This window comes from Erythranthe guttata, chromosome 11, assembly GCF_056151865.1.
Source record: "Erythranthe guttata isolate IM_541 chromosome 11, IM_541, whole genome shotgun sequence".
In the NCBI taxonomy this organism is placed as follows: domain Eukaryota; kingdom Viridiplantae; phylum Streptophyta; class Magnoliopsida; order Lamiales; family Phrymaceae; genus Erythranthe; species Erythranthe guttata.
The window spans coordinates 16,724,424-16,745,224 of record NC_142543.1 but is presented as its reverse complement, the minus strand read 5'-3'; the positions used below and the strand labels follow the sequence as shown (position 1 = coordinate 16,745,224).

General features: G+C 32.5%; 3 protein-coding genes across 3 annotated transcripts; 2 read left to right on the top strand and 1 right to left on the bottom strand.

Annotated features, from left to right (window-relative positions):
• Positions 1–5,683: 5,683 nt before the first annotated feature.
• On the top strand, positions 5,684–7,503 carry LOC105959454 (geranylgeranyl pyrophosphate synthase 7, chloroplastic). Its single transcript, XM_012983563.2, has 2 exons — positions 5,684–6,010; positions 6,631–7,503. Exons 1-2 carry the CDS (start codon positions 5,709–5,711, stop codon positions 7,406–7,408), a joined length of 1,080 nt encoding a protein of 359 aa, XP_012839017.1. The 5' UTR covers positions 5,684–5,708; the 3' UTR covers positions 7,409–7,503.
• Positions 7,504–9,023: 1,520 nt separating this feature from the next.
• DHAR3 (dehydroascorbate reductase 1) lies at positions 9,024–11,721 on the bottom strand. Its single transcript, XM_088825205.1, has 6 exons — positions 11,383–11,721; positions 10,883–10,973; positions 10,620–10,763; positions 10,316–10,433; positions 9,662–9,802; positions 9,024–9,337 (listed from the first exon to the last, which is right to left on the bottom strand). The coding sequence occupies exons 1-6, from the start codon at positions 11,600–11,602 to the stop codon at positions 9,251–9,253; spliced, it is 801 nt and encodes a 266-aa protein (XP_088681331.1). The 5' UTR covers positions 11,603–11,721; the 3' UTR covers positions 9,024–9,250.
• Positions 11,722–15,136: 3,415 nt separating this feature from the next.
• LOC105959445 (hypothetical protein) lies at positions 15,137–16,303 on the top strand. The gene has a single exon (XM_012983551.2). The coding sequence runs from the start codon at positions 15,179–15,181 to the stop codon at positions 16,151–16,153; it is 975 nt and encodes a 324-aa protein (XP_012839005.1). The 5' UTR covers positions 15,137–15,178; the 3' UTR covers positions 16,154–16,303.
• Positions 16,304–20,801: the final 4,498 nt, after the last annotated feature.

The window sequence follows — 20,801 nt, the reverse complement described above, 5'->3', positions numbered from 1 at the left end:
TTTTGTAGTTGATTTCGACAATTTATAGTTTATTTTAATTTTTTTATAGCTGCTTTTCGATAATTTATAGTTGTTTTTACTTTTTGGTAAACCAAACAACTACTGTTTTAGTTGTTTTATTGTCTTCTAATATTGGTTACAGGAAAAAACGAACACAAAAAGTAGTTGTTTTCAATAATTTTAAATAGTTGTTTTGAGAAATATTATAGTTGATTTCGAAAATATTATAGTTGATTTCGGACATATTGCAGTTGATTATGGAAAAGAAAAACTGACAGTAAAAAAATCGAAAAAAATAAATATTTTTTTGGAAAAAAAAAGTATTTAAGAAAAAAGATTTTTTTAAATAAATAAATAATAAAAAATAAAAAATAAATAAAAATGCATCAAAGTAGTGGATAATGAGCAGCGAATAAAGAGAAAGTAAATTTAAGAATAAAGAAACGATGGATCTCTTACTAATAAAAAAAATGGATTATATTGGAATAATGTTGGAGAGGGTCCATTTTTTAATATGTGCGCACAACAAAAGACGTGATATATATAATATGAGACGGATTACTAATTAAGAGGGTGTTTGGCTAAGCTTATTTTAAACAGCTGATAAGCTCTTACGTCTGATAAGATGTTTTTAGAGCTGATAAGCTGTTACATCTTATTTTTAAGATTTATTTTTAGAGTGTTTGGATAATGAGTTTATTTCGTATTTTTACTCACTAAAAGATCTTAAATAAAAAGGTGGGGTAGAGGTACTTTTTTAAAAAAAGATCTTATTTGCTCTCCAACAGCTTATTTAAAAAAAAAAAAGATCTTTTTAAAAAAAAATTACCAAACACTTTGGAAGAACTTATAAGCTCTAAAACATCTTGTAAGCTCCTTTTAACATCTTATAAGCTTAGCCAAACACCCTCTAAATTTAGCCCAAATATGGGTATGGGCCTTTATCAAGAATATCTTGAACTAATGTGTATTACGTGGCCACATGAAAAAAATAAGCTTTTCTATAATGTTTTTTTTCTTTACTTGACAAAATCATTTTTAGCTTCTTTTTTTTTGTGTGGAATTTTTAGGTTTTCATTTGCAGCATTTTTGCGCCGATATAATAATGTAAAAATGTCTTGGCCATTTTAGTAAATTAAAGATTGTGATCAATGGTTATTTAAGATCAATCATTAAAAAATCGGTTCTGTAAAAGAAAGACTCGAAGTTGTACTGATAAAGAACGTCAAATTAGATTTAAATTGCAAAATAACTATTTAGAGCCTGTTTGGCTAAGCTTATAAACTCTTAAAAACATCTTATAAGATGTTTAGGAGGTTATAAGTTGTTAAAAGGTGTTTGGTAAAAAAATTGCAAAATATCTTATTTTTCCAAAAATAAGCTGTTAGGGAGCTAGCTTATAAGATGTTTTTAAAAAAATACCTCTACCCCACATTTTTTATTTAAGATCTTATTTGCTTCTTTACTAAAACACTTAAAATACAAAATTACCCTCAAATACTTTATTATATTACATGGATACTAATAATATTTATATTTTATCAAAACAACGTATTCTTGTAATCAAGATTAATAATTAGTTAAATATAATTATCGTAATTATCATAATAACAGTAAAAAAAATTATTCTGTATTTATATTTTATATGCATATAAAAATACACGAATATTCTTATTATCTCCATAATAAATTATATTTCTTTCATCTAAAAAAAATATATTTCTTTTACAACTTTTATTTTATATTATTATATAATTTTATATTATTATTATTATTTGAAAAAATAATTTGTAAATATTATAATAATATTTCAGGAACAAAAGTATTTGAGTCAAATAAGTTTAACAATTATACTGGCGTCATGTATTTTTTTGTCATTATAGCAATAAACAGACCTTTTATTTCCAAACACCTAAACAACTTATAAAAACAAAAAGTAACTTATAAGCTACATATCCAAACACCTTAAAAAATAATTTTTAAAATAAGATCTAACAGCTTATCGGCTCCTAAAACATCTTATCAGATGTAGGAGCTTATAAGATGTTTTAAATAAGCTTAGCCAAACGGCCTCTTAATTCGGAGAAGAGTTATTAATGGGCATCGGTGGAGATATCGAAAGAAATTATGGAAAATAAAGGTTTTCAACGAACTCAAATTGTATTTGAGTACGAAACGAACTCTATCTCAAGTGAAACGGCGCAAGGAACAAAACTCATGAGCAAAGCTCATGAATCACGTCAAAGTTCGTTTTTGCTATTTTAGGTAAGTTTTAGAAAATTAATATCAAATCATAGTAAAATCGTATTAGGATTCCGTAAATTGGGTTGTTCCCAAAATTACGAGATCTACTAGAATTAGGATTTAACTCGTTTTTGCCGTTTTTGGTAGTTTTTAGTATTTTCTTAGTTTAATTAGGGTTTTCAGTTTTATTAGTAGAAATAGCTGCCTTAGCACTTTATTTTGAGAAAAATTTCGAATTTTAATAAAATATTTCGAGTTTTCTCTATTTTTCTGGTAGATTTTAGAGTTTTCGGTGGATTCCGAATGTTATTTTATTCTATAGGATTAATTCGTAGAAATTAATTCTTTACCGTGCTTCCATTCTGCGTCATGTACATATTGTACTTTTTTCGTTCGATAAGATACTAAACTTGACTCAATTGCAAAATTATCAAAACTATTTAAGCCATAACTGTATTCTATTCGATTAAACCTATCTTTATTTTTCTGGAGAAAAAAGAACTATTTTACAATTACAAAATGAGGATAACATCAACGTGCTCGAATATATCTAGATAATTAGGGTCGAAAAAGGTTATAAGAAAAAAAAAAACTAAATTCCGTAAATATGAAATTAAGCAAAATTAGACGAGCCCGTCTACAAATGCAAAATGTTTTTCGTGAAATAAGCAAGAGATGATCTAGTATATATTTTCCGGAGTAAAAGTACGGGTGGAAATGAATCGAAACGCATGACCGTTCCATTTTTTTGCAATTTCTATCGACCCTTAAAACTCTAATCATAAAACGAGTCGAGTTCAAACAAGTTTTATTCAAATGTGAGGTGGTCCAAATATTCCTAAATAAAGGGTGCGGTTCTCCATCCAAGAAAAAAAAAAAATTAACATAACCAACTATCTAATTAACTATGATAAACATTGATATAATGTCAAGACATGACACCAAACCTATGTAAATGGAGCATTAAAGTAGCTATATTTTAGGATTAACTTAATAATATTTTGGGATTTTCTGACAGGAATCTCTGCATTTAGGATACCTAAACCAAGTTCAGTACTCCTTCCCTTCCTTTTCAACTGTCATTTTTCATCATTACAAAAAATATTAAGAATTTTAATAAATACTACTTTATTTTAGGAAAAACACATAAAAATACTAAAATTATTTAAGCTTATAAGATGTTTCAGAGCTTATAAGCTCTTCCAAAGTGTTTGGTAAATGTTTAAAAAACGATCTTAATATTTTTTTAAATAAGTTGTTGGAGATCAAATAAGATCTTTTTAAAAAAATACATTTATCCCAACTTATTATTTAAGATTTTATAATGAGTAAAAAATAAGAAATAAACTCATTTTCCAAACACTGTAAAAATTAATCCTGAAATAAGATATAACAGTTTATCAGCTCTAAAAACATCTTAGACGTAAGTGCTTATCATCTGTTTAAAATAAGCTTAGTCCAACATGCCCTAAGTGTTTGTATAAGCTCATGCGCCTGATAAGATGTTTTTCGAGCTGATAATCTGTTACATCTTATTTTTAGGTTTAATTTTTAGAGTGTTTGGATAATGAGATTATTTCTTATTTTTACTCATTATAAGATCTTAAATAAATATTTTGGATAAATGTATTTTTTTCAAAAAGATCTTATTTGATCTCCAACATCTTACTTCAAAAAAAATTATGATCTTTTTCTAAAAATTTACGAAGCACTTTAAAAGTGCTTATAAATTCTAAAACATCTTATAAGCTTCTTTTAACATCTTGTAAAGACAAACGCCCTCTAAAAACACATGAAAAAGACTAAATAACTAGTTACACTGGACAATTCATTTATGACTAGTTCGACCCAAAAAATATTAGTAAGGAGTTGATACGTTGTTAAATATCGCACTCTATAACTTCAGTTACCCCTTCGGAATTAAAAAAAAAATAATAATAAATAAAATATAAAAAATCATCAGCTGATGTTTTAATAATATGCAAGTGGTGCATTTGTATCCTATATACATATTTCTAGTAGATCATAGGCCTGCACATTATATTCATTTTTGTTCACTACTAAAAGTATATTCTATTTAACTTAATTTAATTATCAAATGATGTCTTTTTCCTTGACAAAATTGTGTGATAGGAACACTCTCACAACCATTAATGGTAATCAAATAGATTAATATGTCATTAACCGAGTTGTGTTAGTAGTTTTTTCTTGGCTATTGAGAATATAGTTAGATTGCTAATAGGAAAAATTCTTATATGATGTCTTATTTTAGCACACAAACCCTAAAAAGTGAATTTTAGGGTGTAATTTAAAAAAAAAAACAAAAAAAAAAAAACATGAATCATACATGAGTTATGTATCATGGAAACTTCAACTTCTTAACATTTTTGCATTTCAGACACGTCTTGTATTCGACAATCGAGAACACCTACCGGACATCATATGGGCCATTTTGCAATTTCTGAAAATTTTAAACATGTTTGAAGAGTAAATTTCGAAATATTGTTGTTACTTTCCTAGTTAATTATAAGTGAATTGATAGATGATAATAATACTTATGTTGAATATATTTGTATGGAAATTTAAAAAAAAAACAATATATATGTTCATATAGCATATTTATAAATATACCCTTATACTTTTAATATTTATATGTTTCCCCTAAATTATTGTATTCCCATTTTTGGGACATGCCATTGTTTCGTGTCCGTTTCCCAGTTTTCTCGTATTGCCGTTTTCGTGCTACATAGTACACGAGTTTTTCGTAATAAAAGTATCACCAAGAGTTCTTTTAACCATTACCGTTAACATTGGAGCGCCGAATGCAATAAACCAAATAAAGTCATAATTCAAATTTCGATCTAATCAAAAGCTACTACAAGGGTGCTTCTCGGATTAAAGCTTAAATCGTAAATCTACATATCATAACATATACTCATATGTATGTGTGCTCAGTGGATAATTATTTATATAAATCTACGGTTTAAAACCACATGGTGTATTTCACCAGATGTAGGATCTCATAATCTAACAAACAATATATATGATATAACGTATTTAATCAAAATAAAGAATCATAATTAAAGAAAATCACAACTCCAGATTGTTGATGAAAATCATGGCAAATATAAATAAGTAATTATAACTAAATAACAATAGTATTAATTACAATTTACTTAGTATTTCATAAAAATAATGAGATTCTGCTATAATGTGCCCTCGTATTTAGACACAATAGAGTCCAAAATCCATGTTTAGTGGCATATATCACAAGAATTAAAACTAGAGTACAAAACAGCATCTCTCTCTCTCTCTCTCTCTCTCTCTCTCTCTCTCTCTCTCTCTCTCTCTCTCTCTCACACACACACACACATATATATATATTGTGTATGTATAGATCATAAAATTTTATATATTCACTGCGTGGTTACCCATTTTCTTCTTCACAAGTAAAAATAATTACTATGGCATTTCTAACAGCCATCCCCGGTAATAAAAGTTTACCACTTCCAAAAAATGTATGCAGAGCAAAAACGGCATCGTATAGGAATCAGTTCAATAATGGCAAGATTGTCTGCATGAAAATCCAGCCGTCCAAAGCTGCAAACACAACCATTTCTCAGCCGTCGATCGAAGTTCAAGATCATCTTGTTTTCCCCAAATTCAATTTCGAAGAATATATGGCGGCAAAGGCAAATAAGGTCAACGTAGCTTTGGATGATGCAGTCCCTCTCCAAAACCCAATCAAGATCCATGAAGCTATGAGGTTTTGATTTATTTAATTTTCATTACATAATTCCGTTTATTGTTTTTGATTTATTGGAATTAGTAATAAGCATTGATTATTTTAACATGATCGAACATGACTGCATCTGTTTTCGGGCGCGTTCTGAGAATTCGAGGGCCCTAGGTGACATTTAAACAACGGGGCACCTATTTGAAAAATCAATTTTATTAAAGGATGTGCCCCGAAATATTTGTTGAAATGTATGAATATAAAATAACTTTAAATATAAAAAAAAAAAATTAATATCCTTATAGCAAATAGACTTCATAAATATCTATAAACTTAAATACACTAACCAATATTGATTCTTATTTTAGGTATAAAAATAAAATAATAAGATGTTATAAATTTAATATTTAGGGGCCCATGTTAAGAAAATTGTAAAAATATTTATTGATCATTTATTTTAAATTTATTTTAGAACTGATCTTCCAAAATATTATATATAATAAATTTTAAAAAATAAGTATTAATATATAAACTGTATATAATAATTTGGGGGCTTTAAATTTTCGTAAAAATCTGGGGCCCTAGGCGACCGTCAACTTCGCCTCCCCGCCCTTGTGTGTTTTTTTTCGATTAATTGTGTGCTCGAACAGGTACTCCCTTCTCGCGGGCGGAAAAAGAGTCCGGCCGATACTCTGTTTGGCTTCATGCGAGCTAGTCGGAGGCGACGACTCGATGGCCGTCCCGATGGCGTGCGCCGTGGAAATGATCCACACGATGTCGCTCATCCACGACGATCTCCCCTGCATGGACAATGACGATTTCCGCAGAGGCAAGCCCACGAATCATAAGGCCTTCGGCGAGGACACTGCGGTCCTCGCCGGGGACGCCCTCCTCTCCCTCGCGTTCGAGCACGCGGCCGCCAATACGAGGAGCGCCAACCAACACGGAGTTCTTCAAGCCATCGTTGAGCTGGCATCGGCCGTCGGGTCCGAGGGGCTTGTCGCCGGCCAGATTGTGGATTTATGCAGCGAGGGGAAGGAATTGAGTTTGGACGAGTTGGAGTACATTCATGTCCATAAAACGTCGAAGCTCCTGGAGGCGGCAGTGGTTTGTGGGGCGATCGTTGGCGGCGGAGATGGGGTTGCGGTTGAGAGGCTGAGGAAATACGCTAGATGTATTGGACTGCTTTTTCAGGTGGTGGACGATATTTTGGATGTGACGAAGTCGTCGGAGGAGTTGGGGAAGACCGCAGGAAAAGACTTGGTCGCCGGTAAGGCGACGTACCCGAGACTAATGGGGCTTGAGAGGGCGGAGGAATTTGCTCGCGAACTTGTGTCGAAAGCCGTCGGGGAGTTGAGTTACTTTGATCCTTTGAGGGTCGCGCCGTTGTATCACTTAGCTGGTTACATAGCTTCGCGACAAAATTAGTATAGTGCAATTCGCGCGAGAGACGTTTTATTTGATAAACATGAAAGTTGTGTACATAACTATGGAGGAATTCAAATGTCGGCGTGCATTTTTATTTGAACCTTCTTCTCGTTCGAATTTGAAAAACTTAAAACACGAGAGTTGTAGTCTTTTGAGTTGACTTTCTGATGCCACTCGAATCAAGTCAACCGTACATCTATGAATGAGTTATTAGCACAATCATAGACAATGCCAAAGTTATTGTGAGATTTTTTCTTCCGGAGTTGATTTTCCTGTCGAATTTGTATTTTTTTCCGAATTATTGACAACGAAAAGGTCTTTCAAACATAGATGAGACTGAAAGAGAATCATCGACGGAATTTTGGGAAAGCTCTCGTATCTAGAGAAGGAACAACTTTTGTTGGCCCATTACTCATGCAATTAAGTATTAACTCTATTTATAAAACTAATAAAAACAACGAAGGATGAGTAACAATCAAAACACAACAAATTGACTTTTGTTCAACACATCACAAACTTAGAATTTTGTTCATCCTCGAGCAAAGATGAACTTGTGCAAAACTAACACACATAGCTAGTGGTGACCAATATAGAGTTCTCTAACGCGCTTTCACCATAATCACTTTTGTGATCTCGTAAGTACTCTGAATTTTGAACTACTCAAGTGCTCATCGTTATTAAAACCGCAAAAAAATCATTTAAGTTTCTAGGATTGCTCATCATTATTAATTTGTACGTTTTCGGAGAAACGTTATACTTACATGTTAACAAGACTCTGTAAGCTCACGAAATTCCGCTTCTCTAGCTTTCGGAATCAAAGGTTCTTCTTCTTTTTTCTTTATAGATTGTATTAAAAACAAAGTTAAAGGGTACTCATGCGAATTAGTCGGAGCTGTCCGCTTTAACGGAAATAAGAAGTATCTTGCAAGAATTTGAAATGCAACGGTAAATAAAACAATGGAAGAAAATTAAAAGATTAGAGAGAAAAAAAACAAATGAAAAAAAAAAGCTTGGATTGCCTCCTAATAAGCGATTGAGTTATAGGGTTAAACCTCCATAAATTAATACAATCGGGACTAGCAGAATTCAATTAATTTAGCGAAATGTTAAATTATCGAACTAATAATTTAGTAGGTTTTTACCGACTTGGGACCAAAAGAAACTATTATTTATGCGAGGTAATTAATTTATCGAGGTTCTACTGTAGTCTTCGGCTTGACTTTTTATTGAAACTGTTATGTTCAATCCGAAATCTTGTAGATTGTGCACTCATCCATAGTCTTACTACATCCTTTGCATCTAATGCATGGATAGAGTTGCTATCTTTCAGCGTCATCTTAGCTTATAATCGACCGGTAAGAGACCAATGTGAGATCGATGTATTGTCATTCACACACTCGAATCGGTAAACAAAAACTTCTAGTCTACGTACAATGTCCACTTCAAACAAATTCCCCTTATCAATGGAAATTCACAATTTGAGTGTTTTATAATTCTCTTGCATCCATATTTATCACTTCTCTATATTTTCGAACTATGACTTTCTTGATTTTCAGCTCGATTGAATTTAAAGTTCCTCTATTTTCTTTTAGTTCAACCTATAAACACTGGAAAGAAAAAAACGAAGAAATCTTCAAATGGTAAATTTAATGATTTTTTGTACATCAAATATACTAATATCAACGAGCAATGCACATCAAAATTCCTGCATCGACACCCGTATGGTGGGGAATCTAAGCATGCTTCAAACCATGAACTCTAGAAATTACAATATTACATAACAAAGTGACAGCCTAACTCGCGGTGTAACAACATTAGGGTACAACCTGAAGACAAAATAAATCAACCTTCGACTTTTGGTCGCCAGCCCTCAATCACATCTTTTGGTTCAGCTCGAGTATTGACGAAAGAATCTTTCGAGAATATAGTCTGAGCATAAATGTGAAACAAGGACAAACATATTTTGAGATTCCGAACATTAAAAAAAACGTAAATAGTAATATTTGGTGATTTTTAATTTATATCTAAAAATATCACTAATCGTATTGGACTAATGTACATTTGGAATTTCCATCCCACCAAGGGATACGTGACTGAAATTCTCGTATTATCCACTGATATTGATCTGTTTTGTCATTTATTCACAGATTTTAAAGATAAAGTCTTCATTTTCTTAATTGAAGAAATCAGAAACAGAAACCGATAAGAATTTTAAAACAAATAAACGAGAATTTATAGTGCAAACAAAATTACCTTCATGTATGAATTCACATATGTAAGTGAATCTGGGATAGACCACTTTTTATAGTGTCCTAAAGCAATTTCTAGATGGTAGAGCTTCGGTGCAAGCGACAAATCTGCTGCGGATATCAATTCCCCATTAATAAACGGGCCCTACATGCGTTTAAAAAAAAAAGGGGCCGTTAACCATATAAAACATAGGATAAATTACGGTCACTGATGTAATGTCAAATTACGAAAAAAAAAAAACTGTTTGGGTAATTACAACCGCCCCTCAACTATGAATCTTCTAATACGTCCACACTTGTGGTGTCAAATTCAACAGAATCTTTTAGATACAATGGAATGTTCTCTAGTTTGTACTCGTTTTGTGCAAAAATAATTTGATGCACAATCATCTGATATTTACAAGACAAGCCACGAGACACATTTTACGATTATCTTGTTTCAAAATATGGAGCTCGAATGGGGTAAAACGGGTACAAACTGGAGAATATTCCACATATTCTAGAAAAAATCCACTAAATTTGACTCCGCAAGGGTGGACGTGTAAGAAGGTATTCGTAATTACCCAAACATGAGGGGGGTTTTCGTAATTTGACCTTATCTCAGGGGGTGACCGTAATATACGCTATAAAATATTGTCAAATATTTTCATGAACTCACATTTTCTTGGAGATAATCGTTGAAGGCAGTGAGCTCGTTTAGTAATGCCTGCTCTGTTCCGTCGCTGGAGTCTTTGCTTTTAAGAAATCCGATAAACGTGGAGAAGATCTTCGAACCGCTACAAATAATTCAAGAAAATTATACGGAATTCATAAAAATATTATTATTGTTAAGCATCTTCGACATAATTAACAGAAATATTAATTTGTCGGAAGACGTTGATTACTGATAAAAGTATCAACCGTTAACTATATCGATGGCATTAATTAAGAAAGCCATTGTGCATTTAGAAATGAATACATACACTGTAGCTTTCTCTGGTGGCGTGGCAAGAGAGGGCTCGGGGAATTTTTCTTCGAGCGCCTGTGTAATAACATCGGAATCGGGAATCCACTTCTCACCGAGCTTTATTATTGGAACTTTACCCTCTGGACTAATGCTCAAGAACCTATTACATATAAAAGTCGTAACAAAATGAATTGACAACATAAATGTTGTAATAAACAACACGGAATACAAATACCGAGCAATTATATACTATAGCAAGTAAGACGAGGGTCTCGTTACCACTCGGGTTTGTTGTTCAAATTAACCAACTTCAAGTCGTACGGGAGGCGCTTTTCCTCTAGTGTAAGCAAAACTCTTTGCGTGAACGGGCCTGAAAATGTACTTTCGATTTTAGATACAACAGAAAACAAATGTAATTCAAATAAATTTTAAAAATAAAAAATAAATAACAAAACGAAAAAATGCGTTCACTTTTCTCATTCATGAAACATGCACACCAACTGTTTGAATCAAGTCCCAAACGAAAACTTGGAAACTTAATCAGAAAAAAAAAAAAAAAAAAAAAAAAAAAAAAAAAAAAAAAAGAAAGAGTACCACTCATACATTATCTCAATATTCACACAACACAGCAAAAACACCGTGAAAAAAATTAAGCGGTGTTCGTTATTTCTAGATTTGCCCCCAACGTAAAGCCCAAAAAAAAAAATCTTAAAAAAAAGAAAAGGACAAATATTTGATGAATACGGCAAATTTAATGGATATGGGTTGATTAAACTTACAGTCTCCGAGCTTGTTGGGAGTGGTGATGGACTCTTTGGCGCAGACCTCAAGCGGGTCGGAAGCTTTCGAGCAGATTGCCGGGTTTCTGGGCCGTCTTCCGGGTCCGGGTACGGATATCCGGGTCGTGAAAAGTGTCCGGGTCGGATGGGGGCGTAAGGAGAGGTGTTTGATGGTGGCGGAGAGTACCGTCGCCGACGGTGTGATTTTCGCCGTCGACATTTCTCAACTCAATTTTTTATTTTAATTATTATTTATTTTATAATGTTTTTGTGAGTGAGAAAGAGTGACGTTGTATGTGTGTGTGGCGTGGACTTTTTCCAACTCTATCTGAATGAGTTGGGCCTAGAAACTTCTCCAATTTCCTTTTATTTCTTTTAATAATCGGGGCACACCTGAACTATGAGGTTTCTCACGAACACCCTTCTAAACTATAAAACGTAACAAATTGGTCCCTTAGTTAGCTATTCCGTTAATTGTTGCTGATGTGGCATATTGACCTTTTTATTTTGGAATACCATTTCATCCCCGTAAAACTCTGACCTCGAATACTTTATCATTTATAGTTTTAACTGTGTCGATTTATCCCACTATACTTGTACACTTGTTCCAATGTCTTTCTCACCGTCAATGTTCACGATTTTGACATTGACACCGTTTAGTTAATATCTATAAATTACATAAACGTCACTTCTTCCTATTACACATACGTAGGGGTGGGCATTCGGGTCGGGTTATTCGGGTATAACCCGACCCGGTCGGGTATTACCCGACCGGATCGGGTAATTTTTGACGTAACCGGGTTTTTCCCGGGTTCGGGTATCCGGTGCTCCCAAACCGGGTCGGGTCCGGGTATTAGAAATTCTACCCGGGTACCCGACCGGGTACCCGGTTAAAAAAAAAAAAAAAAAAAAAAAAAATTATATATATATATATATGTGTATATGTCTGTAATACAGACTATGTATTATATATATGTATATGTTTGTATGTATATATATGTATATGTCTGTATGTATATGTTTGTACGTATGTATATATATGTATATGTCTGTATATATATATATATATATATATCATATATGTATATATGTATATGTCTGTACTCTGTATATATATATATATATATATGTATATGTCTGTAATACAGACTATGTATATAGATATGTATATGTTTGTATATATATATATATATATATATATATATATATATATATATATATATATATATATATATATATATATATATATATATATATATATATATATGTGTGTGTGTGTGTATGTCTTTATATATATGTATATTTTATGTAACTTATATTATTATTATTTTTTTTTTTTTTTGTGATTAATTGTTTTTGTGTAATAAATTTAGTAATTCTTTTGTTTTTATGAATCTGTGTATATAACAATATGTTTTACTTCCCGTATTTGTAATCCAAGTAAACCAACATCTAATATATTTTTGATATTTTATGCAGTTTGATGTCACATTTCGAATTGGAAGTAATAAATAATTATTAGGAAAAAAAAAATAAAAAAAAAATAAATAATAAAAAAAACAGAAAAAAAAAATAAAAAAAAAAAGAGGAAAATAGCAAAACCCGAACCCGACCCGAACCCGACCCGAAATAACCGGGTACCCGGCAACCGGGTACCCGGTTATCTCGGGTCGGGTTCGGGTAATTTTTTTTTTGCAAAAAACCCGAATAACCCGACCCGAATAACCCGAATAACCCGACCCGACCCGAATGCCCACCCCTACACATACGTATCTTCTTCTCCCAATTAAACTCACTTTTATCTTTCAAGAGATCCCCAAATCGAAGCCCTAACTCTAGCAGAAATCAAGAACCAAAAACTGATTGATTCGACCCAGTTCAAAGAAGAAAATATATGAATGTTTGAAACTTTCTATTTTTTAAAATCAAGACGCTACTTAAATCAAGTATCTTGTGTTCTCTCTTTTGAATATTTATAAATTTTGAAATTGATTTTTAGTAACGGCGATGCTTGCTTTTTACTTATTTTTCAAAAGTCGTTGTTCTCCTTTTATTTTACAGTTATGCACAATTGGTGGGAATCATGCTCAATTGGGAGAAGAAGAGGTAGGAAAAAGAGGCGTTTCTATAATTTGATGACCTTGACTAAACGACGTCAATGTCAAAATCGTGAAAATTGACGTAGAGGGTTACATTAGAACAATTGTACAAGTGTAGAGGGATAAATTGATGCAATTGAGAGTATGCGGGGTAAAGTGATTCAAGGTCAAAGTATGAGGGGGTAAAGTGGATTTTTTTTTTTTTTTGAAAAGAGGGGTAAAGTGGAATTTGCCCTTTCTTTTTCACATCTTAAACTATGACTTGGATAGGGATGGTAACGGGTCGGTTCTGGGCCGGATTTGCCTAAACCCGAGACATGACCCGTGAAAAATATATAAAACTCAGATCCGTCCCAACCCGGTTCAACTTAGATCCAAACCCGTCCCAACCCATACCCGAATTAAATGGTTCTGACCCGCAAAACCCGTTAGACCAGTTAACATAAAAAAAGTTTATTATTTTTTAACTTTCATAAAATTTTGCTACTATATTTTAACAAAATAATTTAAAAATTAAAATACAATATTTTAAAATACTTCTACAAGTGATATAAGTGAATAATAAAATTATATAATTAATTATATTTAACTTCTAAGATAAGTATAGTTCAAAAGGCAAGACGGCTAGCGGTGGTGGACAAGTGATAGATTTTACTTATGAGAAATGAGATTCAAAAAATAAAATGGTGAAAAATGGATATATGAGAATAGACACGATGAAAATTGAAAGTTTGATAAATGAAATCATATATTAATTTTATATATAAATCAATTATAAAATATAATATATTTATATGAGTCGGTTCTGGGTCGGTTCCAATAAGACCCGTAACCCGACCCAAAACCATCCGGTTCTAGAAACGTAAACTCATTACCCGACCTAGAACCATTTAATTTACCCAGATCCACCCCAAACGAGTCGGTAAACCCGTACAGTCGTACCCGTTACCATCCCTAGACTTGGATTTATATGGACACATTCACCCCTTCACTTATCTTTATTTATTTTCCTTACCACACCTCATAATATTTATTGAAATATTTATAGAAGTTTGTTTTAATTTACTCTTACTTATATAGAAAAACTTTGATTAAAATTATCATTGTAGTTAGGCCTAGAAATCAAGCCAAGGTATTTGAAATTTGATTTGAGATCGTTCGTTGAAATTCATTTAAGTTTGGTTTATTAACATAACGAACGAAACTTGAACACATATTTTCGTTAGATAAACTATGAAGCTCGATCCAAGAAATAATAAATTATACTTAAAAAATAAGTTATCTAGTTCGATTCGTATTCGGCGCAATTAAAGCTTGTACCAAGTTTGGAGAAACATGCATTAGACTCCACCCAATTTTCATTTATAATTTTATACCCCTAATTGTTGATTTAAACCATTTGAAACTTTTATTAAAATTAAATTTAAATTCATTAAATAATATTTGCATTGAATTGCTAAATTAATTTTATCTATATAAAAAAAATCTTAATTACAATAAAATCAATTTATTGCTATATATGGATTTACCAAAATCAATTATAGCATTGAACTACAAAACAAGACCTTTTCAAAGTAAAAGTTAACCACTTTGATCAAAAAATTGTAATTGTATCTCTTTTTACTAACAAACAAGATTAACAAAAAATTAACAGAATTAAACAGAGGTTGAGCCCCACCGACCTTGTAACCCTAACCATGGACTCCACGACCCTAATTCAACCCCACCCCACTTCAAAACTCCCAATCAAACGCAAAACCCCCGATCCTAATCCTCCACCACTCGACGGCGGAGCTCCGCCGTTCAAATTCCACCGCATTTGGACCGAACCCGACGAGATCCGCTTCTTGCAGGGCCTATTGGATTGCTCCTCTCAGAATGTAGCCTTTCCCAGAGACTTGGGGATCTTCTACGCCAGATTCTCCAGCACAATGCCGCAGCCGTACACGAAATCGCAGCTCTCCGAGAAGCTCCGGCGGCTCCGGAAGAAGTTCCGGGTCATTTCGACCCGTTTGTGTAAGGGTATGGATCGATCGCAGTTGTCGCTGCACGATCGCGCGCTCTACGGCTTGTCGGAGCAGCTCTGGCATCCGGACTACGCCGCCACCTCGCCTTTCAGCGGCGCCAGAAATGTTGGCGGTGGCGGCGGTCGTAGCGGCGGTGGCGGTGGTGATGGGGAGATGAAAAGATCGGAACTCGTTGGAATAAAGGTTGATTTTTCGCCGAATTTGCCGGTGGTAATTTCTGGTTCCGATCAAGAGAATGATGTGGATTTGGATTTGGATTTGGATTTGGAATTGGATGGTGAAAGTGAAGAAGTTCAGTTGAGTGAGGTTAATGTGGAGTTTGAAGGGGAAGAGGAAGAAGCTGTCGACGATGATTCGGTGGAGGGGATTGGTGGTGGTGGGGCCGCGGTGAATAGTGATTCCGGCGGTGAGAATAGAATCGGAGAGGCCGCAGCGAAAGTGGTGGTGAATGTGTTTGATGAGTGCTTCAAAGACGTTAGAAAGAGGTTTCTTCTATCCGATCAAGGCGGCGAAACTGGCGGCGGTGGTGGTGGTGGTAGTGCAGATACTTTTCAAGTGCGGTGGCAAAAGCAACGGATTGCGGAATTGGATGTTCTCGGTAGCCGATTGAGGTTGGTAATCGAGCATTCTCTTCAAAAGCATTGAGTAAATATGATTTTTTTTTTTTCGAATTATAGGGTTATTTTCTTGATTTTTACATCAGTCGTAGCTATTTCCGATAGTTTGTACATTTCGATTTGGTAATGGAGAATAAAGGGTTCTCTATTTCAATGATAATTCTTTTTGTTCGTGGCAGTATATTAACCGATTGTCGTTAGAAACGAAACTTGCCCAACTGAAGCTATTTCCGATAGTTTGTACATTTCGATTTGGTAATGAAGAATAAAGGGTTCTCTATTTCAATGATAATTCTTTTTGTTCATGGCAGTATATCGTTAGAAACGAAACTTGCCCGACTGAAGCTAATGAAATTTGAATGTAGGAAGCAATAACAATGTTTATCGTAAGATTGTGTCGGACGCGGATTTTATTTATTGTGAGTAGTTTCAGAAGATAGAAACGGAAATGCGTCTCACTCGAACTATACTACCTTAGATGTTTGAATATTGGGCAGGGCCATTTTTATTCGTCTTCTTGTTTATGATAATTTGTTTGGGCTTTCGAATAATTTGTGTGTTTCGTCGACTGAGATTGAAGGGCTAAGGGCTAATTTGTTGTTTTTTACTGATGAAGATACTTAAGGAAAAATTCCCGTTAGATCAGTTGAGAATTTCGATATTTGATGAGGTCACCCTTTTGTTGAGACGGTTATCGGTTTTATTCTTTCTGTTTAAACTCTCGAGTTCACGTCACTTTTGACATGTGTTTGTTTGTGTTCTAAGTTGGGAGATTTCGATACATTTTCTGAACCCGTGTGCACTTAGTTTCTGTGTGTTTTTTTCCGGAAAAACGAGATGATGAATTAGTGAAACTAACATTGGAAGATTTGATGAATTAGTGAAAGTAACATTGGAAGATTTGTCATATTTCTTGCAACCTAAAAAATATAAACCAAATTTGATTAAATAAGTCAAAAATTATGAATCAAAGCATGGGTTGTTCTGTGATCAGCTTATTAAGTGTAATCAGTTGTTATTAAATGGTCTTTCTCTCTCTCGTAAGGCCTCGTTTGGTTACCAAGATGAGATTAAATAATTTAATAAAAATTTGATTATTTTAGTAGACGTTCAACAAAAAAGTTCTCTAAAAGACAAAATAAACTATGATAACATAATATTTGCGGGTCGACCGGTCAAGGTATTGGGAATGTCAAACAGCAAACAAGATCTAATTATTTGATTAATAATGGCTAATGTCCTCAACCAAACGGGGCTTATGTGTGTTGGATTGGGGTAAATATTGGAGGTGATATAATTGCATATAAACGTTGTTATACTTCGTACTCATATTATTTGTTGCTTTATAATTCTAATGAAGTATTAGCTACTTGTTTTTCAATTATGCCTTTTTTGTTTAATTAATTGAAAGATAATTAGTTTTGGGATGATTTTGCATTATGTTTTGGTACTTTTGATGATTTTGAACTTTGATTTGGATGATTTCACTTTTATTATTGACATTGGGGATCATTGAAGCTTGTCTAGTTTTGTTTTCAGATGATTTTGAAGTTTTTTATTGATATATTTGATGGTTTTGAATTATGTTTTATATTTTGGATGTCTGTTTTAGTACATTTGCTACATTTGAACTACCAGAAGACATTTTTAAACTAGTAATTATAATTTTAAAAAGAAATTAAAAATAATTTCTAGAGTATAAAAATTTGTTCATAATTTTTTGGTAAAAAAGAAGGCAGGTAACAAAAATTGGGAAGAAATTGAGTACAAATGAGTGAAGAATGATGTATACCTTTTTATACACAATAGAGGGGTATTTTGTTCTGAAAATTTCCAACGGGTAATGTAATGGATAGTCAACAATTGAAAGGGACAGTTTTTTAACAAAGATGGACGGTAGGGGCTGTTTTGTTGCATTTCAATGTACATGGGGTAAATGCGACAGTAGTGATAATACATGGGTGCAAATAGTATTTAACCCTATTATATATGACTATACAAATATAACATGAGATACTAAATAATTCATAAAAAAAGAAAAACACAATAAAGGAAATAAAAAAAAAAAGAGTCGGACCCTTTTTTGTATGTATGTTTTCTTTTTACGAATGAATCCACAATCAACAATATAGGTGTACTGAGTAAATCTACACTCTCGTATAATAACTTGCAAACTATACGAGACGTAAATCACACTAAGCTAATCATATGTGACGAACTCGATCTAACGACCATTGACAAGAGGATTTGAACTTGGATAATTGACACTAGCTCAGGTCATCCTTGCGGGACCGTTGGCAAGGGGATTTGTTTTTTCATTTTCTACTTTCTGCGTCGAGTGGGGTGAAGGCAAAGAGTGGAATGAATTGAGAATTTTGCATTAGTGTTGGAGGAATATGTGTGTGTGGAGGGGCTGTTATACTTGTATTGGGGATGACAATGAAGTTAAGTATATATGAATAATGAAGTTGAATTTCAAATTTGGCACTTTGTAAGCTCGAACTTAGGTTGTAGGATAGTAGGAAATAACAATTTAATTTGTTGTCTTGCATCCTGAAAAAAGAAAAACCAACAAAAAATCTGAAAATTCAGTTCTCCTATGTAATATTAAAAAATTCAATTCAGAATGTTTCGTGAATGATTTATTGTGTGTCGAGGGTGCATAGTGATACTATTTATTTTTTAGGATGCAAAGTGCAAAAAATGCAATATTTCAAGGGTATAAATGGATTACGGCTTTATTTTTTATAAGGGTGGTTTGTTTGTTTTGTTTGAAAAAAGATTAAAAAAAAATGGAATGTGTTTTTACCGGGATCGAGCCTCATTTGCTACGGATTGAAAGTCGAAATATTATCTGAAATTCGAATGTCTTGAGAGAGTATAAGGGAGAATATAAAAAAAAAATGAAAAAGATATATATGTATTCATTAAAAATACGGCTGCAAATAACACCACCCTAAATAAAAAGGGCAGCATTGGTATTATTATGGGATAATCATAGTGCTATAATTAAGGGACGCTTGTAAATAAATTTAACAGCAATTTCTCTTTTCATATATGGACTATTAGTAGAGTATTAGCATCAGCAATAACATAATAACATTAACATTAGGATTATGATTAGAATTAGGATTACGATTAACATTAACATAGTAGTATTAGCATTTACATATTAGGATTCGGATTAGGATTACGATTAGTATTAGTCTTATGATTTGGATTAGGATTAAGATTCAAATTAGAATTATAATTAGTATTAATATTAGTATTGTATTAGTATTAGTATTAGTATTAGTATTATCATTAGTATTAATATTAGTATTAGTATTAGTACTAGGATTCTAATTAGGATTATGAGTATGATTAGGATTAGCGTTAGGATTATGATTATAATTACCACATTGCCAGTTAAATTTCAAAGACGACAATATCCAGTGATTATTTCATTTGCCATGACAATCAACAAAAGTTAAGGTCAAACTGTCTCACACGTTAGATTGTACCTACCAAGGCCCGTTTTCAGTCACAGTCAATTGTACGTAGCGTTGTCTCGAGTGAAGAGTAGATTTGGAATAAATATCTTCATCAAGGGCGAATCCGGTGAGTATTCCAAAGAATATTAATGTACACATTGACAAACATCATTTATCGATGATATGTTCATATTTCTTATTATTTCAACGTGTACACTCTATGTGTGTTCAATTTTATTCGCAACATGCAATATATTTCCACTTGAATAATCGAATATTTTTTTTTTCGACACACACACACACACACACACACACACACACACATATATATATATATATATATATATATATATATATATATATATATATATATATATATATATATATATATATATATATATATATATATATATATATATATCAGTATTCTTTATCTACGTAATATTTTCAACTTATATATATATTGAAATTGATGAAAAATAACAGGTTATTCGTCCTTTGATCGTAAATCTAATTGTAGTTTCATGGTCTTCTTTAACAACATACAGATTCATGTGTAAGACCGGTGCATTACTTTAATTTCAGTCTCTGAGTTATTTGTTACACTTCAACGTGGATGGTGTTTAGAGCATTGTCAGTTTATTTTTTTAAAGGTGATTTTTTATTGATAAATTAAGATACGAATTTATTATTTTTTTGTTCAATTGTATTCTTTACATTCTCGACATATTTTTTCTCGATTGGTTTTCTGCATTAACTCATTTTTATTTTTTAACTAATCTCCGTGCATTGCACGGGTGAATTACTAGTTTCTATTACAAGAAGAGAAAAAAAAAACATAGCAAATGGTAAGGGAATGATAACAATCTTAAACTGGATAGGTGCATTTTCATCACATCTTTATATATAAAAGAAGGTTTTCCCCGAAACCCAAGACCCATTTTTCTGAAATAATTGTAAGGTTTTCCCCGAAACCCAAGACCCATTTTTCTGAAATAATTGTAACCCTAAGGGTATTTTTGTCCGTTTACTTTGGAAGTTAATATAGTTTTTATGTATTTATCCGATGGCCAGTTTCCATAGATATCTTCCCACCTTCTCTAAACTGTCTGAGAAGCATTTTAATTAATTAATTTGCACGAAGAAAATTAATTAATTTTTTTTTTATTAGGAGAATGATGATTTTATTACGTATTAAGACAT